At 55.5% G+C, this 17,934-nt stretch overlaps 1 protein-coding gene across 3 annotated transcripts in view; it reads right to left on the reverse strand.

Moving 5' to 3' along the window:
• Positions 1-3,728: 3,728 nt before the first annotated feature.
• Positions 3,729-17,934, reverse strand: part of MED24 (mediator complex subunit 24) — a 35,280-nt gene continuing 21,074 nt past the window's right edge. Inside the window, exons 16-26 of one of the 3 annotated variants that reach the window (XM_039516651.1) lie at positions 17,785-17,867; positions 14,537-14,715; positions 14,124-14,223; positions 13,093-13,268; positions 12,396-12,660; positions 11,882-12,063; positions 11,297-11,390; positions 10,803-10,902; positions 7,520-7,597; positions 6,803-6,951; positions 3,729-5,937 (exon numbers count right to left, since the gene is read on the reverse strand). In XM_039516651.1, the coding sequence (XP_039372585.1) occupies positions 5,821-5,937; positions 6,803-6,951; positions 7,520-7,597; positions 10,803-10,902; positions 11,297-11,390; positions 11,882-12,063; positions 12,396-12,660; positions 13,093-13,268; positions 14,124-14,223; positions 14,537-14,715; positions 17,785-17,867 (1,523 nt within the window). In that variant the 3' untranslated portion in view covers positions 3,729-5,820. Of the gene's footprint in view, positions 5,938-6,802; positions 6,952-7,519; positions 7,601-10,802; positions 10,903-11,296; positions 11,391-11,881; positions 12,064-12,395; positions 12,661-13,092; positions 13,269-14,123; positions 14,224-14,536; positions 14,716-17,784; positions 17,868-17,934 lie in introns of all 3 variants that reach the window. The other 2 variants (XM_039516650.1, XM_039516649.1) reach the window with 2 other exon arrangements.

Here is a 17,934-nt window from a genome sequence, read left to right on the forward strand (position 1 = left end):
CCACTCCCCCACCTGGCAAAAAGCTGGTCACTGCCGGGGGTTAACACTACCGTAGGCATGGACTGGGCCTCTTGCGTCACTTTATGACGGCATGGACTGAGCTGACATCTCTTCCTCATTCCTGCTCCTGGGGTATTTTATAGTTACAATTCTCTCCCCCAGTTCCCTGGATTACAACAGCAGCTACTTCCCTAGCTACCAGATACGCTTCCCCTCATCCTATGACCCTGCCACAGCCTCCCCCAGACTCCCCTGCTGTAGGTGTTAGGTGGGGAGCATGACACAGGGAAAGTGATGCAAGAGTCTCTACCATTCACTGTCCCATGAGCAAAGGGTTTCCCTTTTTTAAACGCCCCCGCCCCCACCCACCACGCCCTCGTCATTTTCCAAACCCAGTCATCCCTAGTGGAAATCAGCTCTGAGAACTGGAACACTCCCGTGGGCCCCTTGCTTTGTTCAAAGTCATTTTTAAACGTCCCAAGTGCTGGGGTTCCCAGCCCCTTGCTGGGGAAGACGATCCCAGCTCACTGCCTGGCCAATATCGCTGATGGCCACGGCTCTTTTGGGGCTCGTCCCACCCACAAGCTTTAGGAGACAGACAAAGATAACGAGCTTGAGCTCCTTCGTTCAACCTCCATCCCCACCCTCCCCACTTATCAGCAGTTACAGGAAACCTGTTCTCCAAACTCTACTCCCTTCCTGCCAGGCAAAGCCGGCTGCTCGGCAGGGAGCTGCTGGGACTGCCCCACTTTGGGCTGCGGCTGCAGCGGCTTTGGAGGGCAAATATTTGCAATACTGGCAACGGTTGGGCTGGTGGCAGGATGGGTGTGTGCCGGGGCGGTCAGAACAGTTTGCTTTGCTGTAACGATAACGGGTCATAAAAGGGGATACCAGGCAGGACGAGGCAGAGAGCTGCCACCCTAGAGGGGGGAGTGGCCTCTGCCAATAGCCCAGGGCAATTGCTTTAGAGGAAGCCATAAAACCCCCCAATGGACCCGCCTGTGCAACTCTGAGCCAACCACGGGAACTGTTTGCTCCCACCAAGTCCTAAAACAGGAGCGACGAGTCTCGTTCCTCTCCTGCCTCTCAAGATGCTACGCTGAGCCATTCCTGTCCCATTTAAAAGGGGCTGAAGATAAACCTCCTGCAGCAGGGAGTTGCACAGGTTAACTGTCCATTACCCAAGAGCAGCGCCCGTTACTCTTGTATCACAGGAAGAAGCGTAGCCGGGGGAGGGTTCGTTCCCAGCCCACCCCCCAGGCTCCAGGAATGATTGTCATCATTCCAGCCACATGCCAATGAGCCCTATCAACCATCTCTCCTCCCTTCGCTACGTCAGCTGGCAGGAGTCTTGCTCAACCGCCCCGAGCGCCCCAACCACTTGAAAGCTGCCGCAGGTGATTTACGAGCCCCCTTTATTGCCCCACCCCGCTGAAAAAATGAGGGGAGGGGTGAGTCGCTCCACGTTACATAACAAGGTTACATCAGCCCCGGGCTGGATAGCGCTGCTCTCTGAATCCACTTGGCGAAGCCAGCGGACAACAGCCCAGCCTTGTTGCTACACACAGCGGAGCTGGCTCGGCCGGGAAGCCTGCGTCCCAACTCTCCCTTTATCTTTCCTTGTCAGCCACTGGCTCTCCTACCCGGACACAGTGTCTTTTCCCCGACATCGCACAATGACTGTGGGCTGGCGGGTGGGGCCATGTGACAGCCAAACAGGAAGGAAATGCTCATCAGGCTTCTAGGACATGGTGCTCCCTTACCCAATCCCATAGGAGCCGAGAGCCTCTCAAGGAAGCTCCTGAGCTGACTCTGCAGCCAGCCATGCTAAGGCCAATGCAGAATCCCAGGCGATGGCAAGATGCCCACTGGTTTCAAAGGCAGCTGTTCTGCAAGAGCAGTCGCACTGTCTCCCTAAGCACAAACGGCCACCCCCGGTTAGAAGTGGGCAAACCTCCCGGGGATTGGTGAATTCTCGGGGCACACTGCCTGCTTGCTGCTAGGGGTGGCAGGCGTGGAGCAGAGCAGGGACTGAGGCGAAAGCAAACTGCTGGTGAGAAGCCCTTGGTCCCCACTCCCCGCAATCTCTGCTTGGCGAGGCCGATTCCGAGATAGGAGTTGAATTTCCCATGCAGGGCTGCGTCAGGGGTATGTTCTGTTCCAGGCTGTGCTGTCTCAGCAATGGCTCACTGCCTGAATCAGACCCGTGCGTGAGTCACATGGGGTGTTCAGCAAGGAATCCCAATGGACGTTTCCCGGCAGGAATTTCTCTACATCCTTTTTAATGGAATTGCTTAGCGGTGAATCCGCTTTCCAGGCATGTTGCATGGACATTGCTTCGCATGGAAAGGTCCCTACAGCAGGTTCCAGAGCAGGGGTCCATCTTCTCAACTATGGACAACAACCCCATAGCTGCTGAGGACAAACTAGAGTGACAGATCCAGGCAAAGGGACGAATTCAGAGACTCCACTCATGGCACTGATGTCTTTGGCCTGGTTCGCGCCAGCTGTGAGCGGGAGTGGAGATCATTAGGAAGGGAGCTTACAAGAGTCAGGTCATGCCCTGAGCTGGCCCCTAGCTACTCTTCCCAAAGATGACAATGCTGGTGAGTGCCAGAACCGCCACCTGTATAGGGAGAGGCTCTCGCTGAAAATCTGCCACCCGTCTGACCAGCAAATGGCTGCAGAGAACAAGGAGGAGTCCGTCAACCTTCCCCCCCTTGGGTAACACTGCCCCGCCAGCCAGGCGCTAACTTTTCACCTCCCCACTCAACAGGCAGTGGCTAGCCAGTTTCAGAGCCAGGATCTGCGGCCTGACACAATAAGACAGGATTTCTGGGTTAAGGGCCAGTGAACACAGCAGAGATTTGTAGAAATTGGCCAGAAGGGAATCTAAGAGACCCTCCCCCTGCCAGCAGCGTTTGCACTGGGGCAGCCACTAGGCGTAGACAAGGACTGGCACAATCGGCACAGCAGCTCACTCCAGTTTTGAGCAGGTGTCAATGGTGTCTAGCTGTACTAGGGGTCTGCACCGGATCAGCTGCACTCGCAGCCGACCACCACTGGCTGGAATCGGCCGTGTCGGGATAGCCACATGGCAAGCTCCACCTTGCACTAGAACCTAGGGCAGCTGGGATGGATCAGAGCCTGGGGACACAGGGAACTTAAGGGGAAGGGCCCAGTTACAGAGATGCTGACGGGGAGAGCCAAGTGCTAATGCCAAAGGAGCCCCTCAACGACCCTTCTTTTCACTTTCCTGTCTCAAGCAAAACACGCGAGCAAAGAAAAGACAAACCAGCAAAGATTCCGCAAAGCCAACGGCTCCCACTCAGCCTGTCAGTGAGGAGCTAATACGCCAGGCAACCCAGCACCGTCGCAGTCCGACCCGGCCCAGGGCTGGGCGAGCAAAAGGAGCAGGCGCTATTTACTCCAGGCAAACGACTTGCACAGAATCAAAGCTCTGTTCTCACGGCAGCCCTGCCCAGCGAGTGCTGTAACAAAAGGAACTTACAATCACGGTCACACTCACTCACTCACAGGGGTTTCCTAGGATAGCTCAGTCCAGCATCCCTGACTGCTACCGCGAGTGGGCTGGACCCTGACCCCAGCCCTTCCAGCAGCACGACATGCGCTGGTTATGAGACGCGCTCTCCCCAGGCAGGCTCACGTTACGTTTCAGAGGGTGCTCTGGCTTCCAAGCACTAGTCAGAGCTATGGGGAAGTCTGTTTGCATCCCTAGGAGAGGTAGACAGTTTTGGGGGCTCTACCTCCCTCTATGCACAGATCTTGTTCTCTCCTTAGAGAGGTCTTTTTATTTTTAAAATCAATCTTACATGGAAGAGTCGTGAACCGCAGATCTGAAAGCACCAGGAATGGATAAAATATACAAAACAGAGTCCAAAGGGAATTACAGATGATACAGATTGAGATAATGCTGCTGCCTCTGGGCTGGAACGCAGGGCAAGACTTCAGCAAGGGTAAGAATCCTTTCTTCTTGCAAGCAATGTTGGTTTCCTCTGGTTGGGGAAGGCAAGCTCTGGACTCCCTTACGTTAAGATTGCATTAAATCATTCTACCCCGCTTTCCCGTCGCGATGCATTCCACCGGGAGAGGGGAAAGGGCAGGTTTTAGGCTGGCTTCGTGAACAGCTGGAAAAAGCAGGCAAGCCCCGCAGCACAATAAGGTTGTGTTATAGGAGGGGGGAGAAAAGCACCAGGCTGAACGGCGGAAGAAGGAGCATTTGGAAGTTGTGAGGTTTCCTGTATCTCAGAACCGCTAGTTCCCTGGCGACGGGAGAGAAATGCCACAGAAAGTGATCTGCTCTTGGGGGTTTATCGTAGGTTTATTTAAGCCCATGGTACAATTCAGTCATAGCACACGACAGGCGTCTTACGGGGTGTCAGAAATACACTGGCCGGCAGAAGGGGAACAAGCGTTTCACCCTATGAAGGCGCGAGGGCAAATTCCGTGTTGAAATCCCCCTTCTGGCATCACATGGGATGAACCAGCAATGCCCGCGGACTTGAACTCAGCTTGTGCCACGTGGCAGAAGTGAGTTTGGTTCATCTCTGCCCAGGCTCCGCGAGGGCATGTACTGCGGAGCCGCAGGGATATCTGGATTGATTGGCAGCACCTGGGGGGCATTGGCAGAGCGGCGTGGGGAGAGCGGGCCCAGCAGCTAGCTGGCTCCAAGACACAGTATTATTTGCTGTCTTCCACAAGCGCTAACTGGCGCCTCCTCCCCCTGCGACAGAGGTGCCATATCTGTTCTAGCTGCTTATTTTAGCAAAACTTAGGAGACGGGGTAAATCTAGCAAGGAGCCCTGGTTCAGAGCTGTATTCCCACGGGAACCCATGCACAGGGGCGGGCGATGTTACGCGATGGAGCTAATCACAACAGGAGGGAAGCATGAATTGTCTGCTGCAACGTTTTGTCTGCAGAGCCACGGCGGCAGCAGCGAAGTTGGACTTTGAAGACTCCCAAACCAGCAGAGGATCACGCCAGAGAAGGCTACAGAAGAAATCACCACAACACCCCTCTTTTATCTAGCAATACCAGTTCTGCATCCCCTACAGATTTAAAAATACCACTTCAGAAACCCCTGGGATCTGTAAATCGCAGCAGGTAGCACCTTTGCAACAGACAAGATGTCGTGTGGCTGCTTGTCAGTTGGGTGTTTGGAGATGAAGGCCCCTGACACATTTGTTTCAGGGTCACCGGTCCATGGGTGAAGCGGACAAAGCTGCCCGCGGTGGAGGCAGGAAGGTGTGGAGCAGCCGTGGGGTCCCCGTAGCCATTCGTCAGCTCCGGTTCCCATGTGCAGGACGTTTTGCTCATCAGGAGTCCAGGACTCAGTCACAACTCCGCAGACCCAACAGCAAGTGGAGAAATATACCAGCTACTGGGCCCACAGGGATCTCATCAGTCTCTCGAGACACCACGTCTTGGCACAAAGGCTATTAGGAAAGAACCGAGCACCTGGGCTTTATGAGAATAAAAAAACTAGGTCTTAAAACATTAGGAAAAAAGATCCGATCAACAGCCAAACAGTGTTCGGCATCAGACGACGATAGGGAACCACAATCCCACATGGTACCTCTAACACGCCCAGTGCTGGGGAAAGCGGCTTCTCCAGTCACCCAGGCTGTTCCTGGGAATGAGGCACTGCTAGACTCAGGGTTCACTGCAATGGTGCCCCCTGGCACGGAGAACAGGCAGGATCCATGCAGCCAGAGACGATCCATTCTCCGCTTTTCCTAGCTCCCCCGGCTTCTGTCCCGCCTTCCCCTCACGCGGCATCGCGGAAGGGGGAGCCGTGTTCACAAAGCAGCAATGGCCTTGGCAGCCACCCGGCGACCCAGGGGCAAGCTGAGATCCGTGATGGCCAGGACAATTTTGGGACTGGACAGGGTGGACACTTTCACCAGCTCTGACACCTGCCCAGAGAGAGGGGAGGAGAAAAACGGATGCCTCGAGTCAGCGTTGGAGGCGCCACAGGCCTGGAGAGAGGGCTCAGAATAGCACGTGTGCAAAACCTCGCAGCATGCAAGTCACCTGAGCCAGACTAGAAAAGGGAGGTGACCCTGCTGCCAACAGGTTAAGATACAGGAATCTGAGCCCCAAGACGACCTCCTGCAGCTGGAGGCAACTGACGGGGCTGCTCTTCGGTGCTAGCAGATCAGGTTCTCATAACCGCAGCAACCTCTTGCCCATCTCTAGAGAGTCCCATCAGAGGATCTCAAAGCACTTTGTGCCTCACAACCCCCTGCAAGGCGGGAATTAACCCCATTGTTCAGAAGGGGAAACTGAGGCATGGGAGCAGGCATGTTAGGTGCCCAAATTCACACAACGAATCACTGGTAAAGCTGAGAACAGAACCCAGATCTCCTGACTCCTAGTGCCAGGCTTTAAACCACAAGACCAGCTTTGCCCCAAGCGACGGGACTTAGCTGCTATAACAGTTTAGCCTTCGCCGTTAGGCCGAGGCCCAGGATATTGGCCGGAGACGCTGCCCCGTGTAACGGGCTTCCCTGAGTCAGTTAAACGCTAGCAATCACCCAAGTCGCCCACGGTGCCGATACTGACCCTCGCCCCTCCCTCCGTCGCGGTGAGGCGTGATAGGTCTGACTAGGCCTCTCGCTGTGCCACGCTGCTCCAGAGGCAGGCGGCCTGCCCCCAGTTCCACGCCTCAGCGGCCCCAGGCGCGGGCACTGCAGAGTGAAGCGCGTGGGTCTGCCACGTGGGGGGCTGGGTCACAGATCTCAGCAGGGGCTGCGGAGCAGGAGCGGGACCAGAACTCACCATCGTGAAGGGCATGAACTGCAGGATGCTCCCGCGGCTGCCCTGCTCCAAGCAGTCCACACACTCCTCCATGAACCACTGGACGAACTGGGTGTGCGTGCCGGCTGTCTTGGCTCCCAGGATAGAGGAGATCAGCAGGAAGAGGTTTGCTGGGGAGGAAGGGAAACGAACGGGTATTTGTAGCCTCAGGATTGGCAAAGGGCTGGGTGGTGCCTCCAACCCCTGGGGACTGGGGTCTCCTTCCAAAGGGCTGGGGTGCCCCAGGCTCACCCGCTGTATCAGGACACCTGACTCTGCCGGGCTGCTCAAGAAGAGTCAGGCAGCAAAAGCAGCACTGGCTCATTCAGCACCACAATGGCTTTACAGCAGGAAACGTACCAAACCCCTGCGTTAGGGAGACCAGCCAGCGCTCTGCTGCCGCTGGTGGGACGGGATCCACGCTGCGAGCCTGCCACGCAGGGACGCAAGCCGAGGGGAATCAACAGGAGCAATGACTATGAAAGCATCCAGTTCAGAAAGGCATCTCCCCGGGGAGCCCATACACTGCAACTGACCAGGTGCGTCACAGCACGGCAGGGGGTGGTTCCACCTTCCTCTGACGCACAGGGAGCTGCGGGCAGGACACCCGACCTGACAGGCCATTGCCTGATCCGATCCAGGCCTACCCTCCTGTACAGCCCATGCGAGCCTGGGGAACAGCTCCCGCTTAGGACTCACCGAGGACTCTGTTGAGAGGGTCCCTCATGCTGACGGTGTGAAGCTGGGAGGCAGACAGCGAACTGCTCAGCGAACGATCTGCTGCGGAGGAGAACACACCCCGGTCAGGATGGCAGCTAGAATAACCCCACCGTGCACCTGCGCTCAACCACAGCTTGCCTGGGGTGGAACGTTGACAGATCAGGGACTGCTGCCCCTTCCTAATCTTAACCCTGCAGGACCATGGAGAAAACCAAACCAGACGCGGTCCCGTCCCTGCGGAGAGGAACAGCAGAAAACTCCTGCTGTACCGAGCCCACCTGCAGGTGTGCTTGGCTCTGCCACTTGAGGGGTCTCCCTCCACCCTCAATGGGGGGGCACATGCCTTCCCCAAACCCTCAATTTTGTCTTTAATATAGTGATACTCAGACCTCAGTGGTTCAGGAGCCAAATTAGTGATCAACATTACACAAAAGTGCCACAGTCATGTGAATGATTGTCTCATTTACTACAATCCTATGTGTTCATATTTAAACAGTATGACAGGAGAAATATTTAGTTTTATATATGCAGTGCGTATATGTATATAATTCTCACAGGAAATATGTTAATAGCGTAGTGCAAGTTGATGACCTAATTGGTTAATAACCTAGTGAAACTGGTTAATAACCCTGACTGTGTGATGGAATTATTAACCAAGCTAAGTTATTAACCAGTGCTGCAAAGAGCCACAAGAGACCCATTTGCGGCTCTCCAGACTCAGTGGGAGAATCACTGCTCTGATACAATCAAAGCTTTCCCAGCCTTTGGGGGTGTTTGGATCCAGGGCTTTGCTCCGGCCCAGCAGGCAGAAAGGGGAGCTAAGCGGTTCGGAGCAAGATCCAAAGCCGGTTCCAAATGTGAGGTGTTAAGATGATCTCTGAAGACAACACACGTGGATTTGAGTTGCCATGTTAGTCCATTGCAATACTGGGGTAGGAGAAAACTTGTTTCTGCTCCCACGCTCGAAATGCAGACCCACAGACACACCGTTTGCACTCATCACCTGGATTTCTATGTTGATCACCACACTGGGGGGATTCATTATTGCCCATTGGCTCCTATTGTTAATATTACTGTAGGTCAATCGGACGTATCACAGGGTTTTCGGCATTCTGGGATTGGACTAAAAATGCCATGGATACATCACTGTGCTTCACTGTTGCACAAGCCCAGATGCTTATGGTGCTTTCGGAAAGCCAGCGAGGCAGGCAAAGCTTAACAGTGGTTATTACAAAGATGTATCCGTCTTCATTTCCCCAGCACTCCACGTCTGATTTGGTTTGACTAATGGCTCTGAACCGACACTCAGTAAAATCATGATTAATGTAAAGCAGTAAAACATTTATATAGTGCCTCTTGTGCCAAAGTACTTCACAAAATTAAACTGATGCACATCTTGTTCTTACGGTTCACATCACCAGCACTGAAATCAGCCAGCTCTGGGGTGGAACACGGCAGCTGTTTAACAGCATCACAACAACGCTGCATGACAGGGCAGGGTGCTACTGACCACTCACTTAAATGTCATAATTGGGGACAGGGGGGTTCATCGACACGTTGGGCTGAAAGGGACCCTGAGAGGTCAAGTCCAGCGGCTGCGCTGAGGCAGGACCAAGTGAATCCAGACCATCCCGGACAGGCATTTGTCTAAACTCTTCTTAAAAATCTTCGGTGAGGGGGAGTCCACGGCCTCCTGTGCCAGCCTGTTCCAGAGCCTAACCGCCCTGTTCTTTAGACGGCAGAATTCTATCATCGGCGCTGAAGTGTGACCAAGACACCAGAGTTTAACACTGCAACTCTCGGGAAAAGGACCAACGGGATCTACACTAGCCAAGCCAGTCTGACCCTCGGGTTTACATCTCACGCAGGACCGGACAGGTAGCTAAGGATGCCAATGCAAAGCATATTCCCTTGCAAACTGCTCGAGAACTACGGGTAAACTCAGGAAGCAGGATTTCCAAATCACTGCTCCGTCACAGCAAATTTTCAAAAATCCAACATGTCATGGAGAAGGGGAGAAAAAGGCACATTGAAAAGAAGAACAGGAAAGACGGTGAAATAAGGGGAAAACCACACAGAAGGTCGTGCATGTTTAAACAGCAACAAAACCATCAGAAACCACCGGTTTAAAGGACACGTGCTGAAAGGAAACTACTCAACAGATTGATGGCCTGGAGAATTGCAAGGGCATCGCTGATTCACTTCAGATGAATCTGAGCGAGCATATTTCTGACCTGTAACATCCTGCTATATATAAGCCAAGACCCCAGAATGCGTTTCCTGTTGGATCTGTCGCAATGATTATTCATCCATACACCAGTAATAAATGTTACATCACATGGAATTCTTAAAATTAGCTTCATTTTGCTTCTTTAATGAAGGCCACGGCCAAGTGAAATTCCACACACGTCCATTTTTACCTGAGCGGTACCAGTAATGTCAGCTCCTGCCGGCACTAGTTCGGCTGGAGCACGTGGTAGGGGTCTCTGATGCTGACAGAGAGCTCTCCTGCCCCTTACGCAAAGGGCAGAAGTGATGAAGATTATCAAAAAACGCCCGTGTCCCCAAGTGCGTGAGAGATGTTGGAGTTAACAAGCAAGGCGGCCTTCCTACCACTCATCCCCACCCAGGTCCTTCATTCATCATAAGGAAGCAAATTTAGGCACAAGCCCAGCCTTTGCTCCTGCTTCCCACCTTTATGGCTTCAAGTCACAAAAGCCTCTGTAGTGAAGTCTCTAAATCTTCCTCAACTCCTCCTCCATCTAATCCCCGAACTGGGGTCACGGCCGTTGCTTACGGCTTTCTGCAATTCACCTCTAAAGATACTGTGCGGTACCTGCTGATCAGTGTTAAATAACGGCTGTGTTCCACACAAGAGGTGGCTGCATTGCACCGCTGGGCACAGAGAAAGCTGTAAACCCACTGGTTAGTCACACTACATAGAAAGCCTGAATCCATGAAGTGCTGAGCACCCCCCACTCTCAGCCACGTCAGCTGCACAGATCACAAATAAGACGAATGCTTTGCATCGATACGGCAATTGACACGTTCAAGTATTAAGCGATTAACCCGTGAGGCAGGCAGGTCAGTATTAATAGCCCCAGACCAACCAGAGGCAATGAAGCGATCGGCCGAGGCCAGGTATCACCGGTGTCGGAAAGGCAGGACGAGAAGCAGGGTCTCCTGATGCCCAGATCCCCACCCCAATTCCGGCCCCCAAGTCACACTGCCTCTGGGAAGCTGGTGCCACAATTTCACTTACTAGGGCTGGACAGAACATTGGGATCCTCCTCGTTGGAGCTCAGCAGGCGCATGAGCTTGGACGGTTGGGTGTCGTCCAGTGGGAACAGGCTAATGTAATCCTGGGGAGGGGGAAAGCAGAAGATTCAGGCCCGCACCCCCAGCACCTCCCTGGGGGCAGGGCGCAGCACGACGGGATGAAATCAAGGGCAAGGCGTGTGGCCAGGTGGGGGATTTTAACCCGCAGCTCGCACGGCAGCAATCGGAGGTGTGGTCCAGCTCCGTGCAGAGGGATCACCGCACACACGTGTGCGTGCGAAAACGGTCAAGCGAACAAACTTCACCAGCCAAGCCCGAAGAATCCCAGAGATGGCAGCCTTCCCTTTATGAGAAAACCAGCTCTCTCGAAAACAACCCGACTTCCAGCCCATCCTGAGTGGCTGCGTAAGATGGGTTTGCCCAGATGTGCACTGTCCACAGGATGCAGATCCATGCACCCCACATACACACACGTACCTCTATGTCCTCTCGGTGCCTCTTCTTCTGCCTGGCTGAAGCCTGGCCCTTGTTGTGGGAGGAGTAGGAGCTCAGGGCGCACCAGACGGAGAGCCTAGCATGAGAATCGGGGAAAGGAAAGCAGCGTGAACTGCAGGGGGCGGTTTCCCTGGATTCAGTATCACCTCAGCAGCACGGCAGACGGTGCTCAAGAGGATGTGGGTTCCTGCCTCCGTGGCTGGTTCATTGTTTGGGGGGGTAGCGTCATCGTCAGCAGGAGCTTCCCAACATGACACAGCAGCTTATCGCTGCCCCCACGGCTCTACCCACTGAGCCCCCCACACACAATCCAGGAGACTTCCTGCCTCCTGCTAGCCTGGCCAGATTTGCTTAGTCATTGCCTTGAGGGAGGGAGACGGTGTCGAGAGCAGGGGGACGGGCAGCAGAATGCCTGGGTTCTATTCCCAGGTATGCCACTGACTTGCCAGGAGAGCATGGGTCACCTCCAGCAGGGATCCTCAGTCCCCGCCACCCCCCAGCTCTAACAGCAGGACTCCTAACGCTGGCGGTACATGTCTGTCAAAGGGCCCCGGGCGGTTCCCTTACTTGGCAAGGGCCTTGCCAGGCGGGTCCATCAGGGTGTGCCACTTGGAGGAATCGGTGAGCAGGCTGGGCAGGATGTGCCCCAGCAGGGATAGCGTCAGCTGCTGCATGTCCAAGCAGAAGATGGCGTAGAGGAGCTCCACGGCCCGCAGCGTGTGCTCCTTGCGGGTTTCCTTCAGCAGCTCCTAGGAGGAGACGGTGGGGGACAAATCAAGGAGTGGGGAGTGGATTGGCAGCCCTGCCCCTATTGCCATGGATACAGGGATCTCCGGCGGCCATGGCTGTCACTCCTGCAAGCAACACACATTACCTGTGCGCAGCAAAAGGGAGGCAGCGTAATGCAATGGTTAGAGCAGAGGTCTGGGAATCAGAACTCCTGGGCTCTATTCCCAACTCAGACATCAACTTGCCACTTCCTTCAAACCCACCCCCCCCCCATCTGTGCCTCAATTTCCCCACCTGTAAGCCTGGCACCATTCTACATACAGCCTCCTGCCGCCCATCCCCCAGCACGTACCTTGACCAGGTTGTTGCAGAACCAGTAGACGCCCCCCATGTGCAGCAGCGTGTCGAAGATGTGAATGGAGCGACTGTCGACCCAGCCCTTCTCCAGCACCTTGGTGAACACGCCCATCAGGACCTCCTTGATGGGCTTCTTAGGGGGCAGCAGGTTCCAGTAGGGGATGGGGTCCGTCCCCGTGGAGGGGAACCGGATCTGCGTCGCCGTCTGCTGCAGGACGTCGGCGCACATGCGCTCCAGGATGGAGCTCATTATCACCACGCTGGGAAGCGAAGAGACACACGGAAGGGGCTGAATGAGAGGGCACCCCGCACCCACACCCTGCTCTCTGCAAACACCTGCTTCCTGCAACATCCAGTTTGAGATTTAAAGCTACAAGAGGCAGGAAATCGAGCCAGGGTGGGAAACGTCCATAGCCTGGCTCACCTTCTAATGGAGGGACTGGCTCCAGGACAGCTCAACTCCTCTCCTGCCACTCGAGATCTCCCTCCCCTGGAGCATCCCTGGGGCAAGTAACATTTGGAAAACACTGATGCTTCTTTGCCTGCAGCAGCTGGAGAGGAGGAGGAGCAGCCGCCAGCCCCCTGCGCCCAGCCAGTGCATGGTCATTCCCTACCGTCTATTGGTCAGAGTTCTGCCCAAGCTAGTCTCTCTAGTAACAGAGCCCCCTCCCCTCCGTGAGCGCCCCGCTCACCGCTCGTTGTAGAACTGCAGCGTGTTCTCGCTCTGCAGGGACGTGGCCAGCTGCCGGATCATCTGCAGCGACTTGTCTCGCTCGTCCAAGCCCAGCATGCGGACGTGGGCCACCAGCCAGGCCATGGTGCACACGGCCATGCTGCACACCTTCCCTTTGATGTTATCCGTGATTTTCTGAGGGCGAGACACAGGCCGGCAGCTGAGGTTCTGCGCCAGACACTAATGCAGCCCCGCCCCCGCTCCAAAGACACCGCCCGGTCTCATGTCGCTGGGGGGTCCTGAAGCGACAAGAGCCAAATCCACCCCGGGTGCAACTCCATCCGTTTCAGGGGGGTGGGTCTAGCCCCAGGGCCTTCCCCAATCCCTGGGGAAGTCAGGGGAAAGCTTGGACCAGCCCCTTGGAGGCAAGTGCTGAAAGCGACCGGTCACACGCAGCGTTTCTGCAGTGATCTTTCTCCCCGGACCGCAGAGCACTTGACGGGGGGGGGGGGGGGTGCGGTCAGCATCGAGATCCCCCAATACAGATGGAGAAACTGAGGCACAGAGGGGCACGGCACCTCGCCCCAGGCCACAGGACAGGATTTCGTACGTGTCTCCCCCTACTAAAGGGCTGGAGGTTTGTTAGTTTCCAGCTCTGGAGGTGTAAATGCCTGGTGGGGAGAGCTCCCAGAAAAGAGTAAAATCTGGACCCCGCAATGCAGGACAAGGGAGATTTGGACTCGGTCCTAACTGAGGGTTTACACCTCCATCCAACTTTGCTGGCATTAGACACTTGCATTGTGAAGGCTGGTACCACTGAGCACGTGACACACGGATCACACACATGGTGAGCAGTGAAATTCCAAACGTGGTTTCTGTGTGTTAGCTGGAGGCTGGTGAAAGATGCTGGATTGGCCGTTCTAGAGACCGACGTCCCTGTTTACCAAACCCTTCTGGAAACAACCAGCCCAGGGAGGTTTGTGCCTCGGCTCTACCCCAGCAGGGAGGGCTCGTCTAAGGTGCCCGGGGACGAGCCAGCGCAGCAGCTACCTGAATCGACTCGAAGGTGAGCACTCCGTTCTCCCAGGCATTGAGGATCTCCAGGATGGCCGCCGAGATGCTCAGACATGCCTCGTGCCACTTCATCTGCCTGCCGGGGGGGAGGGGGGAGGAGAGAAACAGAGGGAAGACTGGTCAGGGGCACAGGATACCTTTAAACGCTCACACCCCGTGACCGCACCAGCCCACAGAGGCAGGTCACGTAGTGGCGGCAGCATGGGTCCCACGGGCAAGCCACGCTGCCGGCCCTCAGCCTCGGCTGGGTTCTGGGAGCTGTTTGAGAGGGGAATGGGCTCAAGCAAACTGCTCAGCTGGGAATCTACCTCAGCCCAGGCTGGAGTATGGGTGGGAGTCGGGTCCCCCCCCAACACACACCCCCGCACACACACACACGAGCTACATACACCAGCTTCATTTCCGAGGAGCTGTTCAGCAGAGCGACCAGCGATTCCACCTTGGTGGAGTCGGGCCGGAAGCAGGGATGATCTGGGTTGAGGATTTTCCCCTCCTCCGGCATGCAGGTCTGCATCCAGGTCTCGAAGAATGGCACCTCGCCAGTGGGGCTGGACTCGGAGAGGATCACCTGGAAAGAGGCCCCAAGCACAGGCATCCTAAGAGAACAAGGAGCAGCCCAGCCAACACACAGCTCCCAGCTGAAGCAACAGCAACACATAGTGGCCAACGTGGCTAATGTCAGGGGACTGGTCCTGATGGAAAGGCAAATCCCCGTGGTTCTGAGGCGAGTGACTCTCTGCCCTCGAAGCGTCACTCTCCCGCGGGATTCTCCTTCCCTTCCTGTTGTGCTGTGCACAGACTGCACATTCCACCCCAGAGGTGGCTGCATTTCAGTGACAGAGTGGAAGCAGACCCTGCATCAGCCTCTAAAAGTGCTCTTTGGAAGGCAGACACGACTGCCACCGGGACCTGGCGTATCTGTCCCGAGCAGGGATTCTTGTCTGGCCAACTCCTCAGGTGCAGAATGCCCCCAAGCCCTCCTAGGGTGCGTCCCTTGCTTCCCTACAAACCAATCACTCCAGGTCCCTGGTAGTGTTTTGGGGCAAGGACTTCCCCACCACACCTGTGCACAGGAAATCCCGGCAGCCGGGGACTGCAGGAGCCGGGAGGTTTGCATCAGGCTGGCCTCCTCACCTCTGGTTTGCTGGTGTGTGGCCCAGTTCGGTGAGCTGGGGCAGCACCCTGCAGGCTCTCACAACCCACGTCTGGAAGCAGGGCTGGGGGAGGAGCAGGCTCTGCTGCACAGCAGGTCAAGTAAAGCATGGAAATACCAGAACGCAAATCAGCTGCAATGCAGCCGAGCGCCGGGGACTCCAGCTGAACCAACCCACAGCACAAGGTTAAACCAAAAGTCACCCCCCCCCCCGCAAAGAGCTGTTTCACTAGCCATCCAATTCCCCTGCCCAGCTCTCTGCCCCCTTTAACGTTCCCTGGAAGCAGATCTAGGCGTGTGCGACACGCCAAAGGACTGAACTGCTCGGCTGTAGGCACAGGAAAAGCAGCCCAACAGGTACCAGCGTCTGCACTGCCTTCCTTGGCACTGCCACTTCATTAGCTGTTTGGTACCGTCACGGGGGGCCTGTGGGAGCCCCAGATGTAAGGGGGCTGCAGTCCGCCCCCGCACACGGCAGTTCGGCTTTTTGAATCTCCAAGGGGGAGACACGGCTGTGAATTTTCCTGCTCAGAATACAGGAGGCTGCTGCCTGGATTGTGCACTGACACAACGGAGCGGGGTTGGATTGTGGAGTATGGCTGGCTTCCGAGCCGTGGAGATTCAAGAATATGTATATTTCCCTACCGAGTACACAGGAATAGTCCTGCGCACTTCCCTAGCCCTCTACGCCGTCACAAACAGTAAGCAAGCCCCACAAGCCCCCGGAGAGAGACATTTTAGGATTACTTTAAGCAGCACCAAAATGCAGCCGCCTCTGGGGTGACACACCAGTGCTGTTCAGCAGAACCCAGCCAAGCTGCACAAGAGTTTAGGATGGAAAATAATTAACAACAAAGCCAGCTGAAGTCGCAGGGTGTGTTTACTAGCAATCCTTCGTTCCTTTCTATCCCTTCCCCCAAGGGATCCACCAGGACCTTCCAAACAGGGTGAATCAATCCTCACCACACTCCTGAGAGGGGGGCATTAAAGACTGGGACACAGAGGCAGAGAGCAAGGAAGTGGCTTATTCAAGGCCACAGAGCGAGTCAGTAGCACAACCAGAAACAGAACCCAGGAGTCCGGACTCCCCTGTCCTAAGCTTTAGCCGCCGTCAGTTAGAAAAACGAAGGTAGAATGGGAACGTGCCCAGGATAGGGAGGTTAACTCCCCAAATACAACGTGTTTAACAGCAGCGAGAGAGTTCCCCGTAACCACCCCTGGAGCTGCTCAGTGCTAGCGCTGTCTGTACGGTATTCATACAGGCTAGGCCAATGCTGCATCCTTACCCGACTGGGGCCCTGGGGGCCAATGGGTGAGAAACAGACCCCCCGCCCCCCCGAATCCAACAGGGACATGGACAAGTGACAGAGCTTGAGCCAGCGTTAGCACCTTCTTTCATGAGCGCCAACAATGTTAACTGTAGTTGCACAGCGCCCCCAGGTGGGCATCTTTATATATTAACCTCTGCCTAAATATCAAAACTAAGCAGGAGGACACAGGTTCAGAGATGGGAAGAGACGTGGTCGATCCCTGAGCCCGTCTCGCCAGAAGTTAATCCGGACCCAGCTCTAGGAAACAAAGCGGGAGTGGGAGGGGATGGTTTTTTCTATCTCCACCTCCTGTGATGTTACAAGGTTACACCAAACGCCCGCACTTTGTGGGGCTGACACAAGCGGCAGGGGGAGTAGGAACGTGAGAGCTGCGAAGGAACGGGCAGGTTAAACCAAAGTTAGGAGCGGCCACTGATTTTCAGAGGTTCCCAGGCTTCAAGGCGAAAAGGGCTGGCTATGATCATCTGATCTGACCCTGCAGGACACAGCCCCAGAGCTCAGCCAGGGATCCCTGCAGCAGATGAACCATTCTGTCGGGCCCGATAATGGGGGTGGCCTCAGTTTGGGGGCGCCCAGCCCTTTGATCTGATTTTCACAGGTGCTGAGCACCCGCAGTTCACTTCAACTGGAGTCTTGGGTGCTCAGTGCTTCTGGGGAGGGGAAAAAACCAATCAGGCCCTTGGCTAGCAGCTGAAGTCAGCAGCCACTGGCAGAGGTTTGGCTGGAAGTTAATTTCATGTATCCATTGACACGAGAGCAGAACAGGAGTCGCCACAGCTACCAGGGCTCCTGCTCTTTCCAAACCCAGCCCTCTCTTTTCCAAGCTGAAAGGAAGCTGGTGAAATGAAATGACCAGATCTCTGCACAGATACCCCCAGGGGTCACCGTCTGTGGCAATCAAACCCACCACCTTTGGATCCAAAGGCAGGAGCTTCTGCCGCCCAAATGAAAAGACCCAGCTCCGTTAGCCGCACCCTCTACGTGATCCAGCCACTAGAGGGGCATCAAGGGTCACAGTGCATTAGCCTGGGCTGTAGACGCGCTGCATGGTCTGAGCTCGTGTTTATTCATTCAGGATCTCCTAGCTAGATGGCACGAGCTCAGGCTTCCCGGAGACGCCAGCCCGCAGAGCCGCACGGACGGGGGAGCCTACCTCAGAGCCGTAGGTCTGGGCGACGTGGCACAGCATGAGGAAGGAAATGTCGAACAGCAGGGCCCTGACGGAGGCGGCTTTGGCTGCAGAGGAGAAAGCAAGCTGTGACCGGAGGAGCTTTCCAACCCCAGCTCACCCAGCTCCTTCCCT

This window comes from Mauremys reevesii, linkage group 27, assembly GCF_016161935.1.
Source record: "Mauremys reevesii isolate NIE-2019 linkage group 27, ASM1616193v1, whole genome shotgun sequence".
In the NCBI taxonomy this organism is placed as follows: domain Eukaryota; kingdom Metazoa; phylum Chordata; order Testudines; family Geoemydidae; genus Mauremys; species Mauremys reevesii.